At 42.6% G+C, this 25,199-nt stretch overlaps 1 protein-coding gene across 8 annotated transcripts in view; it reads left to right on the plus strand.

The window, feature by feature from the left end:
* The window catches only part of LOC121906338 (DNA-binding protein SATB1), a 79,333-nt gene that overhangs the window by 35,395 nt on the left and 18,739 nt on the right, over window positions 1–25,199 (plus strand). For 4 of the 8 annotated variants that reach the window (XM_042425150.1, XM_042425151.1, XM_042425149.1 and 1 more), the window contains 7 exons: window positions 1,476–1,599; window positions 7,696–7,807; window positions 8,860–8,937; window positions 13,282–13,793; window positions 16,772–16,984; window positions 22,236–22,307; window positions 22,810–22,965. In XM_042425150.1, coding sequence (XP_042281084.1) covers window positions 1,476–1,599; window positions 7,696–7,807; window positions 8,860–8,937; window positions 13,282–13,793; window positions 16,772–16,984; window positions 22,236–22,307; window positions 22,810–22,965 — 1,267 coding nt within the window. The remainder of the gene's footprint in view (window positions 1–1,475; window positions 1,600–7,695; window positions 7,808–8,859; window positions 8,938–13,281; window positions 13,794–16,771; window positions 16,985–22,235; window positions 22,308–22,809; window positions 22,966–25,199) is intronic. The other 4 variants (XM_042425153.1, XM_042425152.1, XM_042425154.1 and 1 more) reach the window with 4 other exon arrangements.

A 25,199-nucleotide genomic window follows, 5' to 3' on the forward strand; every position in this document is an offset into this window, starting at 1 on the left:
CGCCAAACACGTTGAACATATGTTTTGCACACACGAAGTGTTTATCCAGAGCAAACCGGGCAGTTCAGTCGCTCTACATCTCCCACCCAGCATGTAAAGATATTTCTCATTTTCAAAACCCCCAGAAACCAGAGAGTTTCTGATCTGCAACTGAATCCCCACATCTCACAGCTCTAGCAGCAGCTAACGGCAAAGCCAATCTATTTGATATATAAATCTATTTTGATTTTGCTGCATATTGTTGTCAGTATTGTTGTTTTTGTATTTGTTTCCCCCCTTCTTCTTCTTCTCTCCCCCGCCCCGCCATCCCCTCAACCCCCCGCCCCGACTGCTGCAGAAATCTAGCCAGTAACACCTTAAATTGTTTCGCCAAGCACAATGAGCCAGGAAGGTAGAAGTAACACGAAATAATAGTCGCCACATGCAGCTGATGTATAATTCATGCATCAATCCAGCAGATGTGTTGTATAAAGTAATTAACTAATCAGAACAATCAGGAGAGAGAGAAAGAGAGAGAGAGAGAGAGAGAGAGAGAGAGAGGGAGAATATGAAAGAGGGAGAGGGAGTGAGGCAGCCAGAGAGAGAGAGAGAGAGAGAGAGAGACAGAGCAATCTCCAGATGCATCTGCTTGATGCGCCAAATGAAATCTGTCTGTCTTGGAGGGGCGCTTGCAGCAGAAAAAACGAGCGGGGGCCCGTGTGTGTTCAGCTCTCTTCCTCTCTGGTTTCCTCTCTCTGTGTTTACCTCTCAGCCTATCTGATTTTATGACCCCTGATTTTATATATTTATATATATATATTAATAGAACATATATGGGCTGTTGGTCAGACAAAAACAAGCAATCTGAAGATGTTATTTTGGGCTCTGGTAACTGTTTTTTTTTCCACAATTTTTGACATTTTATGGACTAAATGATTAATTGACTAATAGAACTAACAAACGAAATGATAATAAATGTAATTGTTAGCTCTGTTGCAGCTCTGAGTCAAAAGCTTTTTTTTGAAATCAATGATGTTGGATTAGGAAGTCTCGCAGCTTGTTAAGGTTGCTGCAAGATAACTCGCTCAGCGGCTACTCACACGTATGCCTCGATAGTCGTTGGGGTCATTTTTATTTCCAGATTTAAAGATTGGTGTTATTATCCCTTTGCTCCAGATACCAGGGAAATGTCCAACACTTAGATAAAGATTAAATAGTTTTGATATTGTGTTGCTGAATTTGTAGCTTGTTTACTTTATCATTTCATTCAAGATACCATCAGGGCTGCTAGCTTTCCTTTCTATCTCTGTCTCTTCTCCATCTGAATTGTTTCTCATGCTCTCCCCTCCCCCCCTCTCTCCCCCCCTGCATCCCTATCTGTCCCCCCCCCCCTCCTTCTCCCCCTTTCCTCTCCCTATCTCCCCATCCTTATCCTCCCTATCCCTCTCTCCCCCCCCTCCACCCCCCATATGTCTCCTCTCTCTCTCTCTCCACAGTTGTCCTAAGCTGGAAGACCTGCCGCCCGAGCAATGGAGCCACTCTACAGTAAGAAACGCCCTCAAGGAGTTACTCAAAGACATGAATCAGAGCTCTCTGGCTAAAGAATGTCCCTTGTCACAGGTGCTGAAGCCCAGTCTGCTTATTCAAAAAAACAAAAAACAAACAAAAAAAAAAAACAAGAAAAAAGCCCCCCCACCCCCCTGCTACCATACTACACAACAAAACAAACACCACTATCTCCATCACCTCCGTCTTTTTATCCTTTACTTATCAAATGCCCTGAGTTTGATCAAGTGGGAAAGAGAATCGGCATAGAAAATTAAAATCAATGGCTATTGTTATTTGTTCTGCGATTATTTTTTTGTTTTTTTTTTTTTACCGCCCCCGACACAAAAACACACACACACACACACACGTACGCAGAGACTTGTATGCAACGGCAGCCAAAAAAGCAGAGGTGTTGTTGAACGTATGGTTATTGTTAGATAAACATTGGCCCAAGCCCAGAACAATCTGGATTGTTTTTGTTCTTCTCCTCATTTAGTTGATTCTCAACATTTCAGCACATCAGGCTGCAGATATGTTCGTTCGCATGTTAGGTGTTATATTCTGTGTTTTTTTTTTTTTTTTTGTCAACCGGGAGGTTGGAGAGAAAGCACTGGTGCAGATATTGTATTAACAGGCGCCGTAGTCAGTATATCATGGAGGCAGCTCTGGAGTGAATGGAATGAAATGGCAGTATATCTCTCACAGGGGCCGATAATGTGTGTGTGTGTGTGTGTGTGTGTGTGTTACAGTGCAAGGAGATATGTATGCTTGTGTGTGTATATTTGCTCGAGTAGGTTAGTGAAATGTATATCAATGCAGAGGAACGCGCATGTGAAAATTTTATTTGTGTTTTGCATGTCTGTGTGTTTAAATCCGAGAGTGTGCGTAGTTTCAGTATGAAGCCAGCTCCCCTCCTAGGCCACCGTATGGTCACCTGGAGACCCTCATTTGCACTGCGTGTGTGTGCGTATGTGCGTGTCTGTGAGCTGCTGCTTTACCAGCGTGTGTGTTTGTGTGTTTAGCCGGGCATGAGCAGTGCGCTGATGATGTAAAGAGTCCCTGGGTGGCATTCAGGTGGAGCCCAGCCCGGTCTGGTAATCACCCTGTTTACGGTCCATATGTGAAGACGGCTCAGAAGAGAGCACACACTAGCTCAGAGGATCTCACACACAGGCACACGCATTCTTCCTCAGACACACATTTGCTATTTTCACATACACACTAGTCTCAAATTAAACCGAAGATTGTTTTAGCTTTCCAGTGGGGATGAAAGGAGGTCAGGAAAATATCTAGAACTGAATCTGTTTCTCTCTTTCTGTATTTTAACAGCCAATTTGGTCTTAAAATCAGTTCCAAATGACATTAAATGGATCTTAAAACATATTACATTTACTGACAAAGGCAGACAATCCAGTCAGCCTTCACAGATTCAAATGGTAACTGCATGGCTAGCTCTTTTTATTTCTTATTTCCAGTTCCATCCTTTATCTTCTGTTGTAATTGTGCATCCCTATAAACTCTACATTTGAAACCACAGTTTTACTACAGCGTTTAAAAAACATTTTGATTGTTGCTGATACAAAACCAAGCCTAGATATCTAAACTTGTGCAATATTTTACTTTATTTTATTGCCGTATCTATTCTTAAGTCAGCAAACTTTAAAATATTAATGTATTTTTGAAGTATTCAACGCCAGCAGTCATAAAGAGAACCTGGCAGCTTCGCCCATGTTGTTACTTCGTACCCGGAGTATCTACATGTATCTATATCTGCCTCGCACAGACATAGCTGCCATGATGCTGTCTGACATCTGTTACTCTGTGGGGTTTCATGTGGCCTGCTACACCCATAGAGCAGCGGTTTGCTCCTCCTTAACCCAATTGCTTTAGGAGACTGGTTGTCACGTTTGAGGGATGTCCTCACATTGTTTCGATACACGGGCTCCCTGCCCTGTGACCGGTGATGTCACCGCCTGCATGTTGTCTGACGAGACGGGGAGAAGCTAGGAAGCATTTGGCCCACCCTCAGAGGTTTCCGAGTTGACAAAACGCGGAATGAGTAGGAGGGGAAAGGGGCGTTGCGGGAGGGCACAGAAGATTGGCACCTTTTTAGGATTAGTGCTTCCTTGATATTCTGCAGCGTAATCCCGGGCCGAAAGGAGAGGTTAACAGATGAGAGAATCACGGCGAGCCAGTGAAAGAGAATTAGCCCACCTCGGAACAGGGCTCTGAAGAGAGAGAGGGGGGGAGTAGAGCAGGGAGGGCAGTCCAGTGGGGGGTTATTTTGTGAACTGCCGCTTTTGTCCGGGGCCTTGTCAAACATTTAGTTTCATTCTTTTGCAGTGGGGAGTCATGCTTTGTGTGTTTAGCCTACAAATGGCATGAGAAAACTCAGAGAGAGGAAAATGTATTTGCTCATGCTCATTGTGGTTCTGCCAGAGGAATTGATTCTGATGTACACACATGTGAAGCATCTTTAAACTAGTTAGTAGTAGTTGATAGTTTGCAGAAGGGTAGCCACAACTTCTGATTCTGCCTCAATCAGCCAGTCAGCCTTTTTTTTTTTTTTCTTAGGTTGCTACCAAGCTTAGCAACCCCCTTTGCCCATGTTCGCAGAAACTATGGCAACAAACGAGATTCCCCCACCTCACCCCACCCTTTCCCATTGCCACCACCACCACCTCTTCTTGCCCACCCCCTGCTCACTCTCACTGGGCGGCCCCTGATGCACCAGCTGCTGCGTTGCGTAGCAGCAAATAGTCATCAAAATGCCATCTTTGCAGGCCTTCACCACCTCGGCTGCCATAGGCGCAACCTGCTTGCCAGTGTATGTATGTGCGTGTGTGTGTGTGTGTGTGTATATGTGTGTTAGATTTGAGGGAGGAGGGGGTCACCCCAGTTGAGGTGGATATGTGCCATAATTGAGCTGTGTTAGATGTTGGCGAGAGTCAAGGCACAGTGTTGCAAATGGGATGCGCTTTTTTTCCCGAGCTGATTCAAGACATCAGGCTAAGTTGGAATGTGTGTGCGCGTGTGTGTGTATGTGTGTCTAATTGTGTATGTGCACGTGTGTTAATCTGCATGTGTGCATTTGTGTAGCAGCACCAAGTGTGTTTGTCTGCAGGGGTTGTACTTTGTGTGTTTTTTTTCCAGTGTGTGCAACACACACCAACGCTGGCAGCTGGGTGCCTACAGTACCTGCCTGCTGCACCGCTATTCTCTCACACACACACAGACACAGACACACACGCACACACACACACACACACACAGTCACTCTCTCCTTCTCTCTTCCTGTCTCCCCTGATGGGGAGTGGAGTAGATGTTGGGGACCGATAGTAGCCCAGTGCCACTTCCTGGTCTTGCTGATAAGCTCTCTGTGCTGCAGATGGCTATCACTTAAAGGGTCCACACATGTGTTCATGCACACGCATACACGCACACACACACACACACACACACACGCAGCCTTGCTACCTGTTGACAAGCCGTAGCACAGCCCTCCCGCTGGCACCGCAGTAGCAGCAGAGGCTCTGGTTATCTGCTTGATTTCACTTAGTGTGTATGCATGTGTGTGTGACAGAGAGCGAGAGAGAATAGGTGTATGTGTATTGTTTCGTTCACACATACACGCAGGGCCCCCTGTGAGAGGTGGAGTGATGTATTGAGGGAGAGGGCTGATTAATGAGGAGCGTTTATTAGAACATCTGTGTCAAAGATGGCGGAGAAAGAGGGAGCGAGAGAGACAGAGAGAAAGATGGGAAGAGAGAGAGAGAGAGAGAGAAAGGCACACCGTCTTTTGCAGGCCTCTTGTTTGTTGCCTGGAGCTGCCTTAGCCCAGATATACTGTAAATAAAACATGGCAGGCTGGAGGAGAGGAGTTCATTATACGTCTGACTTAGAGGAGAATTCTCCTTTCTTTAAATGTATGGCTTTCAGATGGATCTTTAGCTTGGGAGTCGACTGCCAGAACCAGCTTAAACTGGAATGTGTGGTCTGCTGCTCTACCAGTAGTCATCCCAAATATTCCTCCTTTTTTTTCGCAGGGTAGTAAATCAAGAGCAAAACCTGATTCTCTGATTTGCATCGGCTTTTGTCAGGAATAAATGGGAATTATCACTTTAAAACCCTAGAAGGTTGAACTTGTTACTATTCCCTAATACCATTCTTGCACGAATGCAAAAGAATGAACTTCTTCATTCATAAATATATGACCCATTAAAAGGGCGATTTTGACCTCCTAATCTTAACCTGAACTCTATCAGGGTTTTCATTGAATAGAGGCTTTTCAATATATGTATAAAAGACCGCTTTGTTACACTGTGCGAGTCCACACGCAGACCTCTTCACCCTCCTGTTTTTCATCATGACGACATGATGCACCACAGCACGGTTGGCACAAATTCACACCCAGCTGCAGTCATCAACGTGACTCTCGCCTCACTTGCCTATATTTGACTTTGAAAACATAAGCATCCGAACCGGTGTGACAAGAGCGCGACTACGAGCAGGTATGGTGAGAGTCACGTCGGTAACGATCAGCAGTTGAGGTCGGTCGTCACTCATAAACTCTTCCTCAACGTTACATCGCTTTTGTTCACTCTTATCTGCATCTTAACACAATTGGACCAAGACCTGGGAGCTAGCACAGCCAATGTCTTTGAGGACCTTGAGCTTTTGTTTTTGTGTGGTGTTGTCGGTCACAAATGTTACCCTTTTATAGGTGAAGATATCACATGAAGCCGGTTAAAAAGCTGACTAGCTTTCGCTTTAGCTCAGCCTTGAGCAAACCCCTTCATGCTATAGTTTGAAAGAGGAAATATGGCTACTTTTGCATCCTCACATGAACATTGCACACATGTTTGTGCCACCTGTAAAGTTTTTTTTGGTGTGTCACTGATGTTGCATGTGTAAAACAGAAGAAAATAGACTTGAAGCATAAAAATACAGCTCCAGTTGTGGTTAGGGTATGTGTTATGATGTATAGTGTGAGTCAAACGCAACTTATTACGTAGGCCTTTGTAGACATCTGTATGGATTAAAATAGAAGTGTATCTGTTCCATCAGACACTTCTGAGACAGAAGACTGACAAAACATGGCTGAGACACTTCCGTTGTAGACTCATCTTTAGATTTAGAAGTGGCACTAGGAGCATAAGGTGCATACAGCTTGATAAAGAGGTCGGGAGATCATAGATCAACCTTTCTTATGGTGCAGCTCCCACCGTTCGCCCTCCTTTTGTGCAGAGGAGCTGGAACCAGAGAACCAGAATCATCATGTAGCAGTTCATTGTGCTCGCGACTGCCATGCTGCTCTGCCAGAAGGTTCCCCCGCCATCCTCCAAGTGCATATATTATAGAAAATGATAAAGATGGCATACCTGTAATTTGAAAACAGATGGTTTGGTTCTTTTGAATATTTATAACAATCAAAAACAATTTCTCCTGCACCAACCTCGCTATTCACCCGGAGGCCACCAAGGTGTTAAAACATTCATTTTAATGAAACTGAAAGGGAAAAAAAAAAAATATCTCGCCTCTTTGTTTTTCTCCGGGAAAGGAGGATGGTTGAAGTAAATGTAGAGAGGGCAAAGAGTCAACTGTAAAGGGGGGAGACGGGAGCACACATGCGTCTGAGAACGACATGCTCTTTGCAGCCCGCAAACTGCTTGAAGTTGTTGTCTTTAACAGATTGTATAAATAAAGAGCTGAGAAATAAAAGAGGTTTATCTGTTTACATCGCCCGACTCCCCAGATGCTGATATTAAATAAGCTGTTATCTTCTTTCCTTTTGAAGGTAAATATCTTTTCTGCTGATTTCAACAGATGTAGAACTCAGTTGACCTTATAATTTACCCACTCTGAAATAAAAATGTTCAGACAAACTCAACGGCATTTGATAAAAAAGAACAGATAAACCCTTGTTTGATTTAATTTGTTTTACCTTTAGTAGACGAGATCAGAATTTTCTGCATGTCTGATATTTTTGAGTTGGCTTTTTTTAGTGCTGGGTTTTACTGTGTCCCTATCTTTTATTTGTTTTGACAAGCTACAGTGTTACTGCATGTTTCACAAGCTTTAATATTATGTCTGTATTTTCCACAATGAGAATCTAAAGTATCTCTATCGTTCTCTCTCCCTCTCTCTCAATCAATCTCTCTCTTTCAGAGTATGATTTCCTCCATTGTGAACAGCACTTACTATGCAAATGTGTCGGCGGCGAAGTGTCAGGAATTTGGGCGCTGGTATAAACATTTCAAGAAGACAAAAGATATGATGGGTAAGCAAAACGGAGGGGCGCAAAGTATGGTGTCACACTTTTGTCTCTTTGCTCACACACACACGTACACACCAGTCACCAACACAATATGTTCTCTAACCAACCGTTTCTTTGTCTTCCTGCAGTCGTATGAAGCAGAAATACATTTTTATCTTGTTATCTAATAATTCCACACAGTTTAGCGGTCCAAACACAGCGTTATCCTTCATTTATCCATTACCGCTTTAACACTAATATTAAAGCCAAATCGAGGCCTCCGACTATTTTATATTTTTGTCGGTTTTACGAGTATAACGCTTTAGTTTTCCATGAACAAAAGGCAGCGATGACTTCAACAGGCCACCGCCTAGTCTGAAATTCAATTAGATTTTCTTATCAACCCTCTAACAACGCATGCTTTATATTATCTAAAAAAAATTCCCCTTTGACCCACCAGGAAATGAGGTTATATAATACCAGTAGCACCCTGACTGGAGATAGAATTCCGATATATTTTTATGTCTTTTGATTAAACAGAACACCACTCTGTTGCGGGGCTCATAAGGCAGTATAATGTTGAGATATTAGGCTTAACAATCTGTTGAGCAATCTTTTTTTCTTTGCCAGTGTGTTACTGCTCACGGTGATGACAGATGAGATATTATATCAAAATGTTTTCACAGCCTCCATGCAAATAGCATGTTGTGATCATATCTTATCTGATGGGTTTTTTTTTTTTTTTTCTTCTGTTAAAGTGGCAACATACGCTGGGAACATTATTTACTTCAGACCTGCTGTACTTGTGTATTCTCTCGTATACTCCTACACATTTTTGTAACAACTGTTTTTTTTTTTTTTGGTATTTTCTTCAAAAGTTAGGCTACAGCAGCTGTCAGTCTGGCCTTAGACATGCTGGTCTGGTGTTTTAAATGTCATATTTCTGCTTAGCTGGAGTGGGAGAGAAGCACTGTAAAAAACCCATAACCCTGTGTTTCTTTCTTCTCTCTTTCTTTGTGTGTGTGTGTGTGTGTGTGTGTGCGTGTGTGTGCGTGCCCTGCCATCCGACTGTGCAGGCATGCGCCAACCCTCCCAGCTGGAGGGCTACCTGGGGACATGTGTCCTCCGTGAGAGCCCACGTGCCAATGCACTAGGTATGTCGCATCCTGGGCACACACACAAACACACACACACACACACACACACACACACGCTCTTGTTTTTGACACTACGGGTGACATTGTGTGCACAGTCATTTCCTGAAGACTTACCCTAACCTAATCACTACATGCCTAACATCAACACTACGTGCCTAACATGGCATTAGCAATCAATAGATAGTTTTATTTCCAAATCTTTCATTTTCCACTTTTCCAAATATATTTTTTCATTGAACATAAGCCCTCCACTTAGCTTAAAGAGTGACCAGTAGTTGTTGGTGTTTGTTGTTATTAACAATTAATATTACCAATGTTATTCAATGGTGAGATTATGAATAACATTACACTATGAATATGACCGCTTAGGTGGTGGCACAAGGCAAAAATTCAGAGATAAAACCACATCGTCTCTTACCGTTCATCCGCTTCCACAGTGGTATAAATGTCACTGTTACTAAAGGCCTGCAGATGAATATCAGCTTGAACAAAGTTAAAGGTCTTGCGAGTTTCACCACAAACAACAAGACACGAATATCTCATATTTTGGCTAAAGTTTGCAGCGAAGTTAGTCATCGAATCGCTGCTTTTGCTTCTTCGCTTCCCGTTGAGTCAACGAGCGGAAACACGGACAGCACCGCTCTACCGTTTCAACCCACATTGTGGTCAGAAGGGGGGTTCACGTCCGTAGTGATGAGTAACTGATTGCTTATTTGAAAACGTAACTAAGTAAATGATTACTCGAATTGCAAAAGTAATGTCTTACATTACTTGTTACAGCACAAAAATAATTAGTACAGGCTTTGAATGAACTGTCACTGCATTGCGGATTAATGTGGCTTTATGTTCGGGGCATGGAGCGAGTGATTTTAGTGCTTTTTACAGTGGATGCTCTTGTATGTTGCACTTGCATGACTGATCTGAAATTTGGACGTGCAGTTTCCGAGATGTTGGTATCTGCTGGCAATCCAGAGACACCCGTAAACACCGGTGAATATTTGGGTTTAGTCAGGTTTAATCTGTCCCTCACACAATCAAACACCAGTTACTATCACTAAACAAAAACACGCTTCAACAAAACAACCCCAACACTATCCATCTGTGCTCGTATTTCTACTAGTGGAAGAAGTTGGTAACCCTACACACACACTTAGCAGGAAAAAAAGCCATCAGCCATCAGCTACTGCGGCTGGGAGTAAAGAGTTGCTGCCCGCTGCAGGGACAGCTAGCGGCAGCTGGTGTCATCTCTTGCTGCGTTCACTTGCACTCAGACATCAGAGTTTCGCTCTTGTAAATGTCTGACCAGCCACAACTTTGTCCAAAACTGGGGTGACAAGGTATTTTTTTAGGGGTAGCAGCTGCCACCCCATGCCACCCTGGTTGATCCGCCCCCGCCAACCCAAAAGTTTTAGTGCTTTGCCTGGTGGGGACCTGCTTTTTGTCTCCATAATGTGACTTTGTGAATAGAATTTTGTCCTCCGTACCTTTTTGATTAATACAAGTACATAAACACACTCAACTCATTTGTCTAACTTGTGAGGAGCTACGTTCCTTCCTTAATGCCTAAACTGAACGCTTAATGTTACATGCCTGACTCGCCTAAACTGAATCCCAATTATAATCTTATTCTTAAACCCAAAACCAAGTAGAACTTTAAAGTCGCATTAAAATAAAAATGGACTTATTCACTTTGTTAGCTCCTTCTCAATTGGAATTTGGAATTGATCTTACTTTCACCCTTTTCATCTCAACCTATAATAACCTCTAATATATAATCTAATCTTTTAAAATGACTCAAGTGGCAACATGCTACATTTTTAAACTGTATACCCTGGTTACACCTAAACATAAAGTCTCTCTTTAAAGTAGAATACATCAAAATGCTATTTCCTCCCGACAAAAACAGTTAAACTGTACGTTTCAAAGTGTTTTTTGCATTCCCCCCTCTCTCTGGGGACATCAAGTCGTGATAAGAACAAAAACCACAAATGTGTACGTACACACAGGCAGCGATAACATCTGAAGATGTGCTCGCACACATTCACACAAACCTGAGCGCCCACGTGTATGTTAGCCAAACCCCAGACACAAAACCCTGGCACATGAGCCTCAGGTGTCCGCTGCATGCCTGCGGCAACTCCCCCAACCTCAATATTCATGACGGGCTGCTGTCTGCTGTAGGTTGCCACAAATGGCAGGAAGAGCGAGCGCTGGTGAAACGCCAAGTTCGAAAGGCTGGAAGAGAGAGTAGCGTGGTCATCCCTTTGTGCTTTTGGCAACGTCGTCATATGTGACTCCGCATTTACTTCACCGCACTGCATTTAGCAAGGACTTTGAGCCTGAAGTCGGAGGGAATAAGTACCTGGTCACAGGTACTGGCAAGCTACTCTGCTTCTCTGCCAGCTGAAGTGGTGTTACCAGCCGCCAGCAAATGTGGTGTCTCTTCTTTTGACGTGGCAGTACAGGGAAGCCAAGACAGGAGAGAGAGTTGGGTCACTTTGTATGTCTCTCTCTCTCTCTCATTCCCTCTCTCTCTTTCTCTCTCTCTCTCTCACACACACACACACACACACACACACTGACACACACTCCCTCCCTCCCTCCCTCCCTCCCTCAGCCCACATCCCATTCCCATTGTGTGTTTAATCCGGGGCTCTTTTGTGGCAGGATTCCACACGAGGACTCCCGCTTCTGTGGCAGCCTTTTTCTCCCAGGGCCTGCCATGCTCTTCTGTCACCCCTTCTCTTTTCAATTTGCATGGAAATGCCTCCGTGTGCCTGTATGTTTGTGTGTTGTGAGCATGCCCCCCAGCAGTCTGTGCGAGCGAGCATATGCACACACACACACACATTCACATATGAGTGAATAGGCACGCCATACCATCAGAGCCAGGGAATGCCAGGGATTATGGGAAGAGATGTGATTATTACCAAGATTTTTTTTTTTTTTGTTTTGTTTTTCCCCCCACATCATTTGTTTTCGACAAACGCTCAATAGACCCGTCTTGGCCGGGTGTTTTGTGCTTGCTGACAGTTAAGAAACAGGCAGCTCAAACACATGATTATTGTGGGTATTTTTGGAAAACATCCATGCACTTAATCTTTCATCTGCTGAAAAATTCAGCTTGTTGAAGACTCCCCCCCCCCCCCCCCCCCCCCAGCTCCCCCCTCCCTCTTCTCCACAACAGCAATTTACGCTTTTCACAATCCCATACGATGCTTTTCTGTGGGATGTGGAGGCCGCAGCATACTTCTAAGGTGTTAATGTTGCCATCCGTATGAATTCTTAAACGCTGCCCCCTCACTCACTCACTCAGTATAGTGCATGCAAAAAAAAAAAAAGCCTCAGCATATGTGAATTCCTTAAAGACAGGCGGAAACGTGAAAACATTCAGCCGCTCCAAATGCTCATTCACTTCGCTGTGGGTAGTACTTTGAATGTTAAATCATTGTTTTCATCCTCTAAGCACATAATTTAAACCTGTCTTAAAATATTCCCCAGCAGCCATTATGGCGTTAAAGATTCCCGAAGCAAGAGATGCCGCAAAACTCTCCGAAATGCCATTAAAATGAAGGCATCTAGACTTTTTTTTTTTTTTTTTCAAGTCAGATCAGTTTTGGTACATTCAAACAAGAGCATTTCTCAGGTTACATACTGTATCCTACGATGGCCTGCCTCCATTCACTGCTCCCTACATTTATATTTAGGCCATCCTCCCCTAAAAATGTCATATTGGCTAGCTTGTGTTCCTTATTTTAGAATTAAGGATGTATCTAGTGAATCAGATTTATCAGCATTGCTTCTGCCTTTGTGGACACACACACACACATTATTCCTGTACCTTCACATACACACACTCCACTGTCTCTCCAAGATTTTTTTTCACATGATGAGGCCACAGACGTTCTGAACTTAATTTCGAAGGCATGGGTTGTGGAAGACACAGGTCAAACACAATGAAGCTCTTTTATCTGAGTTTCCATCTTTTTCTTTTTTTAACCAGTCGTTGGCTGATCAGCTGTGTCATATCCAATCAGGGAAGAAAGGGCCTGTGAAGGGCACTGGTTAGGAAGCAGACCTCTACACTGAGATACTAAGTCTTTTTTTGTTAGCACTTACAAATATGAATATGTGCTGAGTTGATCTGATGGCTATGATTTTGAGATTGAGGTTTCACTTTCTGCAGATTCTTGTAGTTTTGGTTTGTCCTCTGTTCTTCAGTGGCTACAGTCTCCCCTCCTGTGTTTTCTTTGTGGTGTTTAATGTAGACTTTTAAATAGTTGACCCTGTCCTGTTTCTCATCTCTGTGTCCCTCGCCTTGTCTTCCTTCTCCTCCTCCAGCTGAGATGGACGGCCTGTCCGACCTCTCCCCACCCGGCTCTAACCACAACCACAACCACAACCACAACCACCTGGGCTTCTCCCAGCAGCAGCAGCCCATCCCCGGCAGCACAGCAGAGCAGACTCCTTCCTCGCCGGTGCCCCCAATGCCTCACGCTCCACCACCACATGGTGGTCAGACAGGCGGCCGACAGCCCCAGCTTCCCGGTCTACACCACCCAGGCCTGGTGTCCACGCCCATCAGTCCCCAGCTGGTGAACCAGCAGCTTGTGATGGCACAGATCCTCAACCAGCAGTATGCAGTGAACCGGCTGCTCGCGCAGCAGTCCCTGTCGCAGCAGTACCTCAACCACCCACCTGTCAACCGCAACTCCCACAACAAGCCTCTGGAGCCACAAGTGGCATCAAACACAGAGGTGTCCTCTGAGATTTACCAGTGGGTTCGGGACGAGCTGAAGCGGGCCGGCATCTCACAGGCCGTCTTCGCCCGTGTGGCCTTCAACAGAACCCAGGTGAGGAGGGAAGACACATGGGCTAGAATAAAAGATACTTCTCTAACCAAAAAAAGCCAAATTATTGTCATTACTAAAATGATTGTCACTACTAAAAATGACCACTTTATTTCTAGTTTTTATGAGTTGCTTTATATCAATTAGATTTTCATTCCCCTTCCTTCTTCTTTTTGATAAGGAAGCTCTGATTTGGCTGGAGTATTCTCAGATTTAACCAAATTAAATCATAATGCAGGTCAATGGTATTTATGTTTGTCATGGAATATTTGGCCAAAAGCTCCATTTGATACAATAATGACCTACTTTGATAAGTTCAGGAATTATTTTATGTACATTGGAACTGAAGTTGTATAATCTTGGAAAACATCCGTATTCACTACAACATTCAAGGTTGATTAAAAATGTGATTTATTTCTTAATATAATTGAATTTTTTATCTTTAATGTGATGCCCCAGTCTGACCCATATATTCATAAGGTAATAATAGTTTGTTTGACTACAAACAGTACCTTTTAAGATCCCATGAAATGGGCGCTTGATGCTTCCTGGAAAACTGCTGCTTCCTGGAGGACAGTGCATCTTTGGCGGTGATGTCATTCAGCACCAACAAAGTTAAAGGGTGAAACTAATAAGTCTAACCAAAAGAGATTATTCAACAATCCCCCTTTCTCTTCAAACTGCCTTTATCCCCGTAGCTAATACCTCACTTAAAACTGACCCTTCTTTATCTAAGATCCCACACCGACATGTTGTTTCAAAAGTAAATACATCACATTAAGGAAGTCATAAAACATTTTAATGACACCTGTTATACCAAGAAATATTAAGAAAGGCCTGCTGTTTGAATCTCTTTATTTCCATAGCTTTTTTACTATATCTCATTCATAACTCTCATCCACTCCAGTAATCTAGCACCTCTGTACTGTACTTCAAGACAGCTGGCTGCTTGCCAGGTGAAAGACCCGGGCTCGGTCATGGCGTGCGTTCTCTCTCTGCCAAAATATGTGGTTTCACTTCATAGTCAGAGGCCACACACACACACACACACACACACACACACACACACACACTCACACTCACACTCACACTCACAGATACACACAGAAGGCAGTGATAATGTCTTAAGACGTACTGTCTGAATTAGAGGGGGGTGGAAGGAAGTGACAGCAAACCTCATTACGACTCCATTAGCTTTGAAGTTGCTGTGTATGAAAAAGGAAAAAAGCAGAAACTGATAGGGATCTATTAGAATTAGAACATGCAGCAACTCACCCCTCCTCCCCCCCAAAAGAAAATGTGTGTGTGTGTGTGTGTGTGTGTGTGTTATATGGTAGAGTCAGGCAGTGGTATTTTTGTGCAGATTGGCAAGCTCCCACACAAACAGTCTTATCTGTGGCTGATATGAGGAATTAGCCCAATGTGCCGTTGGAGAGTTTGCCTTTGGAGGATTATTTATTAGGCATGTGTTTTTTTTCCAGTGTTAATAAAAGGAGTGGGTGGTGGTGGTGGTGGTGGTGGTGGTGAGGGGGAGGTTGAGTTGTGACATGAAGGAGCCGCTGTCGATGCAGGAGGTAGCTCTGAGGAGGCGGAGGGGAGGAGCTGAGGGCACTTTTTTTTTTTTTTTTAATTTTTTTGGAGAGGAAACTGATTGACCAAAGAGATAGACAGAAATGGTCGATGGCAAAGAATGATAAGAATGCACACACTGAAGAATGCACACACAGACAGACAGACACACACATGTACAGACACACACACACACACACACACGGTACTAATAAAATTAGAAATGCCACTTATGTATCCCATGAATACTCGTGTACATTAAACGCACACAAGTCTTCCTCACCGTAAAAACGTCACTCTTGAGTCTGGTTTCATGCGAGTATCTGTTCATGCTTGTCTGGATACCACAGACCTACCTATTTGAACGTGACACATCTAGTCGCATACATCTTAATAGTCAGACAAACAACACCAAGCACATATTTGCAGCTCTACTCATTTCCCAAGAGGACTTGCGTTATCAGGAAAAAAAAATAAATAAATAAACATAAAAAAAAAAATTGAGGATGTTTTTCCCCATCACCTTGTTTTATTACCAAATCACACCTATTGATGGTGAGAGAAGCGGAGCGATGGTTCGCACAGTGTGTGGCCAAGAGCTGATGAAAAGGCCCAATCACACGTCTCTGATAATGGAGTCATCGCTGTCTCATAATGATGGAATTGAGCACTATTGAAAAGTAAACAGAGGATACACTGATTGCCCGCCGTACAAGACTTTCACATTTTCAGGCTTGTAGCTGCAGCTCTTATCCAGAGAAACATACGGCTCTAAGAATATGTCCAAGATGTGTGCAAAATTACACTTAACCCAGTTTAATGCCTTTAAAGGCTACGCACAAGCTTCAGAAAAGTAGTTTTGTCATCCAAGAATGATCATTGATGAAGTGGTATGAACTGACACAACAGAATAATATTTTTTTTTACTACAAGACAAAAGCTCTGTAGAGAGTCATGAGTATATGGAGGAGGACGAGAGTATGTAAAGTTTTCTTTGATAACATGTTTTTTACAACGATGGTGGGCATACAGTGGATGCTTATCGTAGAGGAAGCTTTTTAGAGATGAAGACACTGACACTGGACTAAAAAAAGAAAAGTAGATACACGGGAAAAACCTGTTACTCTACCTGCCTGTTTGAAAACACTGTGTTGAGTAAGAATCTGGTCTAAATACTGAAATACTGAGTCCCTAAAAGGCAGCATTAGTTTACAGTTTAAGTGGGTATAAGAGCGACATATCTCCATTGTCATTAGAGTTTGCTTTTACACTTATGACCCTCCTGTGAGCTCTTCTTTTCCGCTCTTTATTTTTTTTTTTATGTCGTTCTCCCTCTGCTGCTCCATCACCTCATCTTCATCTTTTTTACTCTCTTTGCTTTCTCCCTCTCTTCCTTCACCCACATCATGCAGGGCTTGCTGTCTGAGATCCTTCGCAAGGAGGAAGACCCTAAGACGGCATCCCAGTCGCTGCTGGTCAACCTGCGCGCCATGCAGAACTTCTTGCAGTTGCCTGAGGCTGAGCGAGACCGCATCTATCAGGAGGAGAGAGAGCGCAGCCTGACGGCTGCCTCTGCAATGGGCTCCGCTCCACTTATCAGCACTCCACCCAGCCGACCTGTACAGGTACCAGAGATTATGTTCCTCTCTGTGCAACCCTGCATTTATGTTGCAGATTGCTTAATGTAAACTTGAATGTTACTCAGTAGGACATAGTTATTAGACTAGAGTTTTAGTTTTACAAACATTTCTTGGAGACAGAGCTGCTCTGTAGATAGAAAAATAAAAAATTAAATAATGTGCAAAGGACTTAATTTATAGTGAGGTAGCATTAGAATAGCAAAAGGAAAAGTCAAGGGGTAGAGACAGATTTATACTTATACTTAAGGTTTTCTGGTGGTCTTGTTGTAGGTGCCTACAGCCCAGGAACTGATTTATGGTTTAACCCATAAATTGTTGTTGCACCACTGCAACACGAGATGAATGTGGCACGCATTATAAGGCAGTATTATGCGTCTGTTATACACCCAAAGTAATCATGTTCACATGATTTTATTCACTTTGTAAAAGGGAACAACAATCATGGAAAGAAGAAGTGAATTTTTTTTTTTTTTCTAGATCTCACAGCAATAAATTTGATGACATAAATGATTGATTGGTATAAATGAGAAGTTTAACCTTTGGTAATTGTTTTTCATTATCAACAAATGCTATCAGTGGTGGAGACATTTAGGATAAAACAGAAAGCCACCCAAGGAGACCAATTACATCTGAGACCAATCACAGACGTGTAGTTACATTTTTGAGGGATACACATCAGCTGTTGTGGAAGCCTTTATGTAGCTACAAAGCCTGAATGTAGAGCAGCGGTTTTCAAACTTTTTGTGCCCAAGGCACACTGAAGGGCAAGCCAAAATCTCAAGGCACGCTTGTATTCATTCATCGAGCAAAATAATCTCTATAACGCTTTATTACTCTTATCATTCCAAATAAAATTTGACAAGCAACTATATTACTCATGAAATTTTTATTAAAAATAATTCAAGAATTCATTTGAAACTTTGTAAAATTACAGCAAAGCAGCAACACACACATTTAAACCAGACAGGTCACAAAATTAAAAATGAGGTAATGAAACTGAAAAGAGGGAAAGATACATAGCAACAGAGTATGCATTGAGTTGAAAAAAAAAAACTGAGTCTAACATTGTGAAGAAAAAAGAGATGCATTGACAATGAAATAATTGGCATGCAAAAAGTGAATACAAACGCAGTATCAATGCAGCTGACATCGAGTTGAAAAGAAAATCTTTAGTCAGAAATTGTAAATGTAACTTAAATATGAATCAGCATTAAAACATTTGTTATTGTAAATATTTGTTGCCTACTTACAAGCTCGTGAGATACGTGCCTGTCGGTGCTCACAGATTTTTTTTGAATCCTTGGTTGTACTGAGGAGAAGGCCACTCGCAAGTCCTATTCAACAGAGAGGCGTGACCTCCTGTTGCTCGTCTTGTAAACCAGAGTAGAGAATGCCAACTCACACAGGTACATAGTGGGGAAAAGAAGAAGTTGCTCAATAGCGTGGCGGGAGATGGTTGGGTACTCTGATGCAGAAGCCAACCAAAAGTGATCCGGTGGCAGCTCACTAAATTTGAGTTTAATTGTGCGGTCCATACGGAGCTCTGCGCATTCCTCTCTGAGCTTTTCTGTTGAGGATCCCTGATTGAATGGGTCTCGGATCCAGTCATAGTCCTCGATGTTGGCCACACGTGGAAAATAGCGCTCAAACCTCTCTTTTAATGTCTGAAGGTGTTCGGCAAATACAGCGCGCTCTCTGGCTGCCTGTGGCACGGCTGATGCCAGTGGGAACATGTCCATGGAGCCCTGTTCCAAAACCTCGTGCCACAGGATAAGCTTGCCCATAAACCCCCGAATCTTGTCTGTGGATGATAGAATGTTTTCATTCCTGCCCTGAAGCTTGGCGTTTAACTCGTTGAGATGCCAAAATATGTCTGCAAGGTAAGCCAGCTTGGCGCACCGCTTCTCATCCGCGAGCTTGTCCTTATGTGGGACAGCGTGTTCACTTGAAAATTCCAAAAGCTCTTCTCGAAGCTCATAAAGATGGGACAGGACTTTCCCCCTTGTTATCCTCCTTCACACTGGCTGTCAATCAGGGCCTTTGATGTGTCACACACTAATCATTCCCACCATCCAGCGAAAACTGGAGTTTGGTTTGACAGAAACTTTTTAGAAAACTTTTTTTTTAGGGTACAGAATTTGCCTCTGTATTGGGAAATGCTTGTGTACAAGGTAGTAATACTAAATTAAAGTCATTCATAACTTTTTGTATAGTTGTATATTGCAATAATAATTTATGAAATCCCACATCACACCGGTGTGCTATGAGGCAAGTCCAGATGTGCTGTGGGATTTTGTGACAACCAGTTTGGGAACCACTGATGAAGAGTATCAGTACTTGGTTCAACAAAAAGTACTTGCTTAGCCAAATCCAGTTCTGGAGAACAAGTATCCAGTCAGCTTACTAGATTCCAAACACTTTTTTTTTTGTCACAGTACTGCTAAATAAACCACTTCTGCAAGTTCCTCTAATGCACAACCTTGTATTCCTGGGCCAATGCTCCGCCATTGAGGATTGAAGGCAGAGATAATTTCGAGCGACTCTGCTTCTGAGAAATGTTTGTGTAACCAATACATCTCTCTGAACCAAATTAGAATATAATGAAACAAAACGAATTGTTATTTGAAGTTCCCAATGGCTTAAAAGAGAGCAAAATTGAAAACTCTTTCTCTTGGATCGATAAAAAGTGCAGCAGTCATACAAATTACAGCAAAGAGAAAACAATGTGTGTGAAGGGATTCATTCCTGTGAACTGTCTGACCATTTCAAGATATTATTGGTATTTGTACAGTCAGTGTTGAGAACAGGTATGGAGGTGATTTACTGTCTGTCTCTGTAGTGACGTGAGGAGATTTGATCCAGACACGTGTAAAAAGGTCATTCCTGTTTGCACCTTTCAGTGTAAAAAGTGTGTATCTACACTTTATACCGTGCAAAGAAAGACACACTCATGCACTGCTCTCATTAGCGCACTCTGTGTTTACATGTGACGACAGCGAGTATGCATACAAGCACCACCCTAGCACATTGTTTTGCTACACACCTCACATTCCGCTCCATTGTATCAGGCTGTAACCTGTCTGGAAACACGTGTAATGAGTAAAAGCTGATTCCTTCCGTCAATGTTCACATTAGAGAACATACTCTACATTCTCCGTGCATGTAAATGAGTTCTACATCATCCCCGCCCTCACCACACAGGTGAGAATGGTGCACAAAATGATGGATAATTTTTTGTGCTAATTTTGACCTTTTACCATGCATTAGACAGCATTAACAGCCCTCCCATTTTTAAAATAAAGCTCACTCAGTGATGACAAGCTCTGTGAAAGATCAAACATCCTTCGTCTTTTAGTCGGTCCCTCATTCAAAATCACTGAGTGCCACAGCACAACTTTTCTACCCTTGCCGCAAATCGGTGTCTCTCATTTGAAAGGTATGTGGCAACGCTCTACCACTTAAGCCCATTTGAAGTGCGGTCAGCTGCATCTAGGAGGTGAGAGGGGCTAACAAAGGCTTCCTCTGTCCTGTCTTCGGTGAAGATGGGACTTTTATTTCGGCGAGGAGCAAAGAAAGACACAAGCACAGGCCCACCCATCTCCAAAATGGAGCCTTCCCCTTAAATTGCTCAGCGTGATCTCAGTCGCCGTCCTTACAAAACTAAAAAGAAAAGAGTGTCATTCTGAAGCAGTGGTGCTTAACTTAAAGCAGGGCCACTTTGCAGTTCACAGCTCACGTTTACAATCAGAGACTGTGTCAGTTCAGGACAGAGATTCAAAGTGAAAGAGTGGCCCTTTCCCCAAGAGAATATTTAGGTAAAAAAAAGAAGAAAGAAAGAAAAAGTCATTTTTGTTTAGCTAAAAAACCAACTGTTAATATTCTAATGTGTTCCCTAGAAGCAGAGACGGAGGTTTGGAAGTATAACTTTTTGGTTTTCAACAGTCGCGGCGGGTGAAATAGACATTACTAATCCACTTGCTTGCAGAATGAATATACCAAGGGACTTTTAGCATATCTGAAACCATCTTATGGAGCTATATGGACGCATAACAGAACAGAAATAGGTTTGCAAGATAAACAATGAACACAATGACTACTACATGATTTATATCTGTAACCATTTCAAACATGATCCAAAGCTGCATGCAAAAGCTTCTGGTTTGTGGTTTTTTTTATTTTCACATCAAGAATGCTGTTCGCACATCAGTAGTATATCTCGAGGCCTAATATACTTCACCTGTATGACTAAAACCCATCGACATTCATCATATAGACCTGTTCCGACACAAGGCAATTCTCACACGCACGTCCACGAACACACACGCACACACACACACGTTCGTACACTCATACACCTGGCCATCTGCCAGCCTCTCCTATGGAGCAATGCAGTGTGAATTTAAGCACATAAATCAGCCAGGGTGGCAATTGAGCCAGAGACAGAGGAGGGTTTTTTATAGGCCTCATAAAAACAGATGCAGAGGTATGTTTCTCTCACGTGTGTTGATGGGTCGGCTCAACTCCCCCCCCAAAGCCAGTTAGTGCACATCCCAGCCTTAACAATTAGCTTGACATGGTAACCTACCACTCAGACTGAAAAGCCCGAGCTGTCATAAAACAGGATGAAAGGCCCGGCGACGCTCCGACATTCCATTTTCACCACAAATTTGAGGATTATGTGATTGTTTTTTTTAACACACAGGGGCTCATGTGAGGCGTCTAGACAAATACTTGAATATATATCTATATTTTATCACAGGCTGTATCGCGAGTTACTAGCTGTTGGTGTTATTATGGTTTATTTGAATGCCATGCGCTTGTACTCATACCCAACCCCGTGGATGTCTCCTTTCAAAAGGACTCGTATGGAATGATTCATATGCTAATGGTTCTTGGGTAATGCTTTTATTAGGATACTTGTTACCTTGTCAAAGGATTTTTGTCAAGATCCAACAAGCCGCTGAATGAAGATGATTTGATTTCACTTGACTTGCATTTATTTTTTAATCATCAGCTTGACATAAGAATAATAACATTTCGTACAACACTTCTAAGTGTTTTTGAGTAACGGTGGTGCTGTGTGTGGGTGTTCAGTATATATGTGTGTTTGTGTGTGTGTGTGAGATATATGCATGAATGAGTGTGCTCGCATGCTTGTGTTCAGCCAAATTCCCTTTTATTTTTTCCTCATGTGAGCCTGAACAAATATGGTTGTGTTGTGTTCCCGATACTGTAGCCCCGGAGGGAAGACTGTAACAGCGTAAGGCCCGAGGACTGGAATCCCCGAATCCCCGTGGGCATTTCCCCTGTGAGCAAACAACTCCACCCCCCCTCACCTCTCACCCAGCACCACCAATTTGAACAAACACGTTCTCGTAGACGATTCACACACCGAAGCTTGCATGCAGTTTATTGATATTTCAGTATTTACGTGTTTTGTAAAGCAGGAAACAGTAAAAGAGCAACATGTTAATTTATCTTTCAAGTGTGAGGTTAATGTTCTCTTTTTGTTCAGTTTTGGTTTGAAATATAGTCAAAGATATATATAGTAAAAACACAATTTTATCATATTCAAAAAGCTTGCTGAATTTGGTGTCAGAAAGTCTGGAAATATTGTTGCTCAGTTACAAAACGTGTACAGTACAGTCACACATAACTGATAATGCTGAAATCCTCATGTAAAGTGGCTCAATCTGCATGAGATACAATCAAGAATTCAATATCTGACAAAGTATTAGTTTTATATGGAACATGTGAGGGATTTTGTGTAGGATTTTCTTGATTTTCTTTGTCGTCGTTATTTCCACCAGGTGAAACCGTCGCCTCTGCCCAGCGAGTGGAATGGCAAGACAGAGAGCTGCATACTCAACATCAACTCCACCATCTACGATGAGATCCAGCAGGAGATGAAGAGGGCCAAGGTTTCCCAGGCCCTGTTCGCTAAGGTTGCAGCCTCTAAGAGCCAGGTACCCAAATACACCCTAAACAACTCAATACTTAGTGAGTGGTGAGAGACATACATCAGCTTTTTGAAAAACTGGTTAAGAAAATACTCCATAAACCAGCATTCCTTCTTTTTTCACCATTGAAGCTCAATATTTATAAATGTTCAGAGAAAAGTTGCAAATCATGGCCTTTTGTTCATAATACATGAAAATATCTAGTATGTGGAAATCTCCAGCAGTATTGATGTGCCAAAAATCCAAACTTTTAACTTTCAAATGTCCACACGCACACTCACGTGGCTGGTGGATGTCTTGCAAAGATCCAAGGAAGAAAAAATGAAGATCCTTTAGCTTTGTGACGGACTTGTTGGTTTCCAAATAAGCCAAACCTTGACCTGCGGAGCATTTGGCACATTAGTCCGTACAAAGACAGTATCCTCATATGCTCACGTAATGTTTGAACTGCTTTTTGAAGTGATTGTGTTTGCCAGTAAGGTTGACATCCAATACTAAATGCTCATATACATAAAGTTAAAAGTAAAGAAGTAGAAATGTATTGTGTGTCAGCGCGTCATTGCATCAGCGCAATGATTTATCGACATAATGACATATGTCTTCTTTATTGTGGGTTGGGAGTTTAGCAGTCGACAGTGTTTCAATACCAAACAAACTTGTTTATATTAGCTTCGCTCAGTAAGACGAAGGGGCCCCTGTTATCTTCGAGAGAGAGAGCAGGGCGCTCACACAATACAAGCTTGTGTGTGTTGGAAACAGGGGAGAAAAAAAAAGAGAAGACACACCACCAGTTTAACTCCTTAATAAAGCAATTTAAAAATGTAGCACTAAGGAGTTATTATTAAAGGTTTTCACGTGTCTGTCGGAGGCAGAGTTGGGAAGATTTCCACAATTGTGCTTGATGAAAAAGATGGGGGGAGAAATAGATCACCAAGGGCGGAATAATCTAGAAATATCTGCAAAGGCTTTATTTTTTTCTTGCTGATTAGGATGATTATACCCTCAGATAGCTTTGTTTTACCAAATTGCAGTTTGATGCACAAACCACTGTTTTTGTTAAGGAGTTCAAAGACTCCTTGGGAGGATGGAAAAAGAGAAAGGGAGAGCGAGGCGGTCGCAGCATTAACTCGCACATGTCTCTCTCTTCTCAAATGATGGTTTGTCTGGGAACAGGTTTCCACCGTGCCTTCTCCACCTCCCCTCCCATCTCTCTGTCTTGCCCCTCTACCTCTCTCTTTCCCCCCGATTTCTGCCTCTCTTTCACGTTCCATTCATGGCAGGCGGGTGTGAATGTGAATTGAGCAGCAGATAAGAAGTGTGCTAATTATGCCTGTGAAAGGGGGCCTGGGAGAGCACTTATCTCTGGCTCCATCTCGTAATGGGCGCTCCCCGGGCAGCTGGTCTCCCCCCTTACTACCCAGCCGGCATTGCCACCGCTACCAGCACCACCAGGCCAGCGGCTGCTCCTCCCCATCAGGACCCCTGAACCCTGAAAATCAGAAAACAGGACACAGTTTTCAGTTGCGGTTCACCCAAAAAAATCTTGTTAAATCCATAATTTTCCTTATTTGAATCTTCTTGTTTGATGCCGTCGACGGACGATTCTATAGTGTTTTGATTTTTACTTCCCAGAATTCATGTTAGTCCAACAATGTGGGTGGAAATGTGAAGTCTTTTCCTTGGATGACTCAATTAGTCAATTAATTGATTAGTTTATTGGCAGAAAATTAAACAGCAACTTTTTTGTCAGTTAATTGTTTGCAAGAGAAACAGCCTGCTTTCAGCTTCTCTGTTTTATATCATCATTGGATATATTTGGCTTTTTGGACTGTCAAAACAAAAAGAGCATTTTGAATAGTCACCTTGGGCTCTGTGAAATTGTAATAGACATTTTATCAACAAATTAAATAATGGATTAGTAGAGAAAATGATAAGCATTTTAATCAGTAATAAAAATAACATTCCTAGATATCAGTAGTTTCCGTAATTACTATCCATAAAATTTCTTGAATGGTATAACTAGTCTTCGATAGTCGAGGTGATGCTGGTTTTAGGATATCTGGTTTTAAAATACCTGAAATTTCATTGTTTTTTATTTTAGAAGTAGACAGAAAAAAAAATGTTTCTTGAATATTGGCTCCTGTTCGCACATGCTCCCAACAGAAAAGAAGAAACCACATGTGGGGAAGCTGTACTACTTTCTGAAGGTTGTTTGTTTTCTCCTCCTGTGAAGCCATGCT

Source organism: Thunnus maccoyii, chromosome 10, assembly GCF_910596095.1.
Source record: "Thunnus maccoyii chromosome 10, fThuMac1.1, whole genome shotgun sequence".
NCBI lineage: Eukaryota > Metazoa > Chordata > Actinopteri > Scombriformes > Scombridae > Thunnus > Thunnus maccoyii.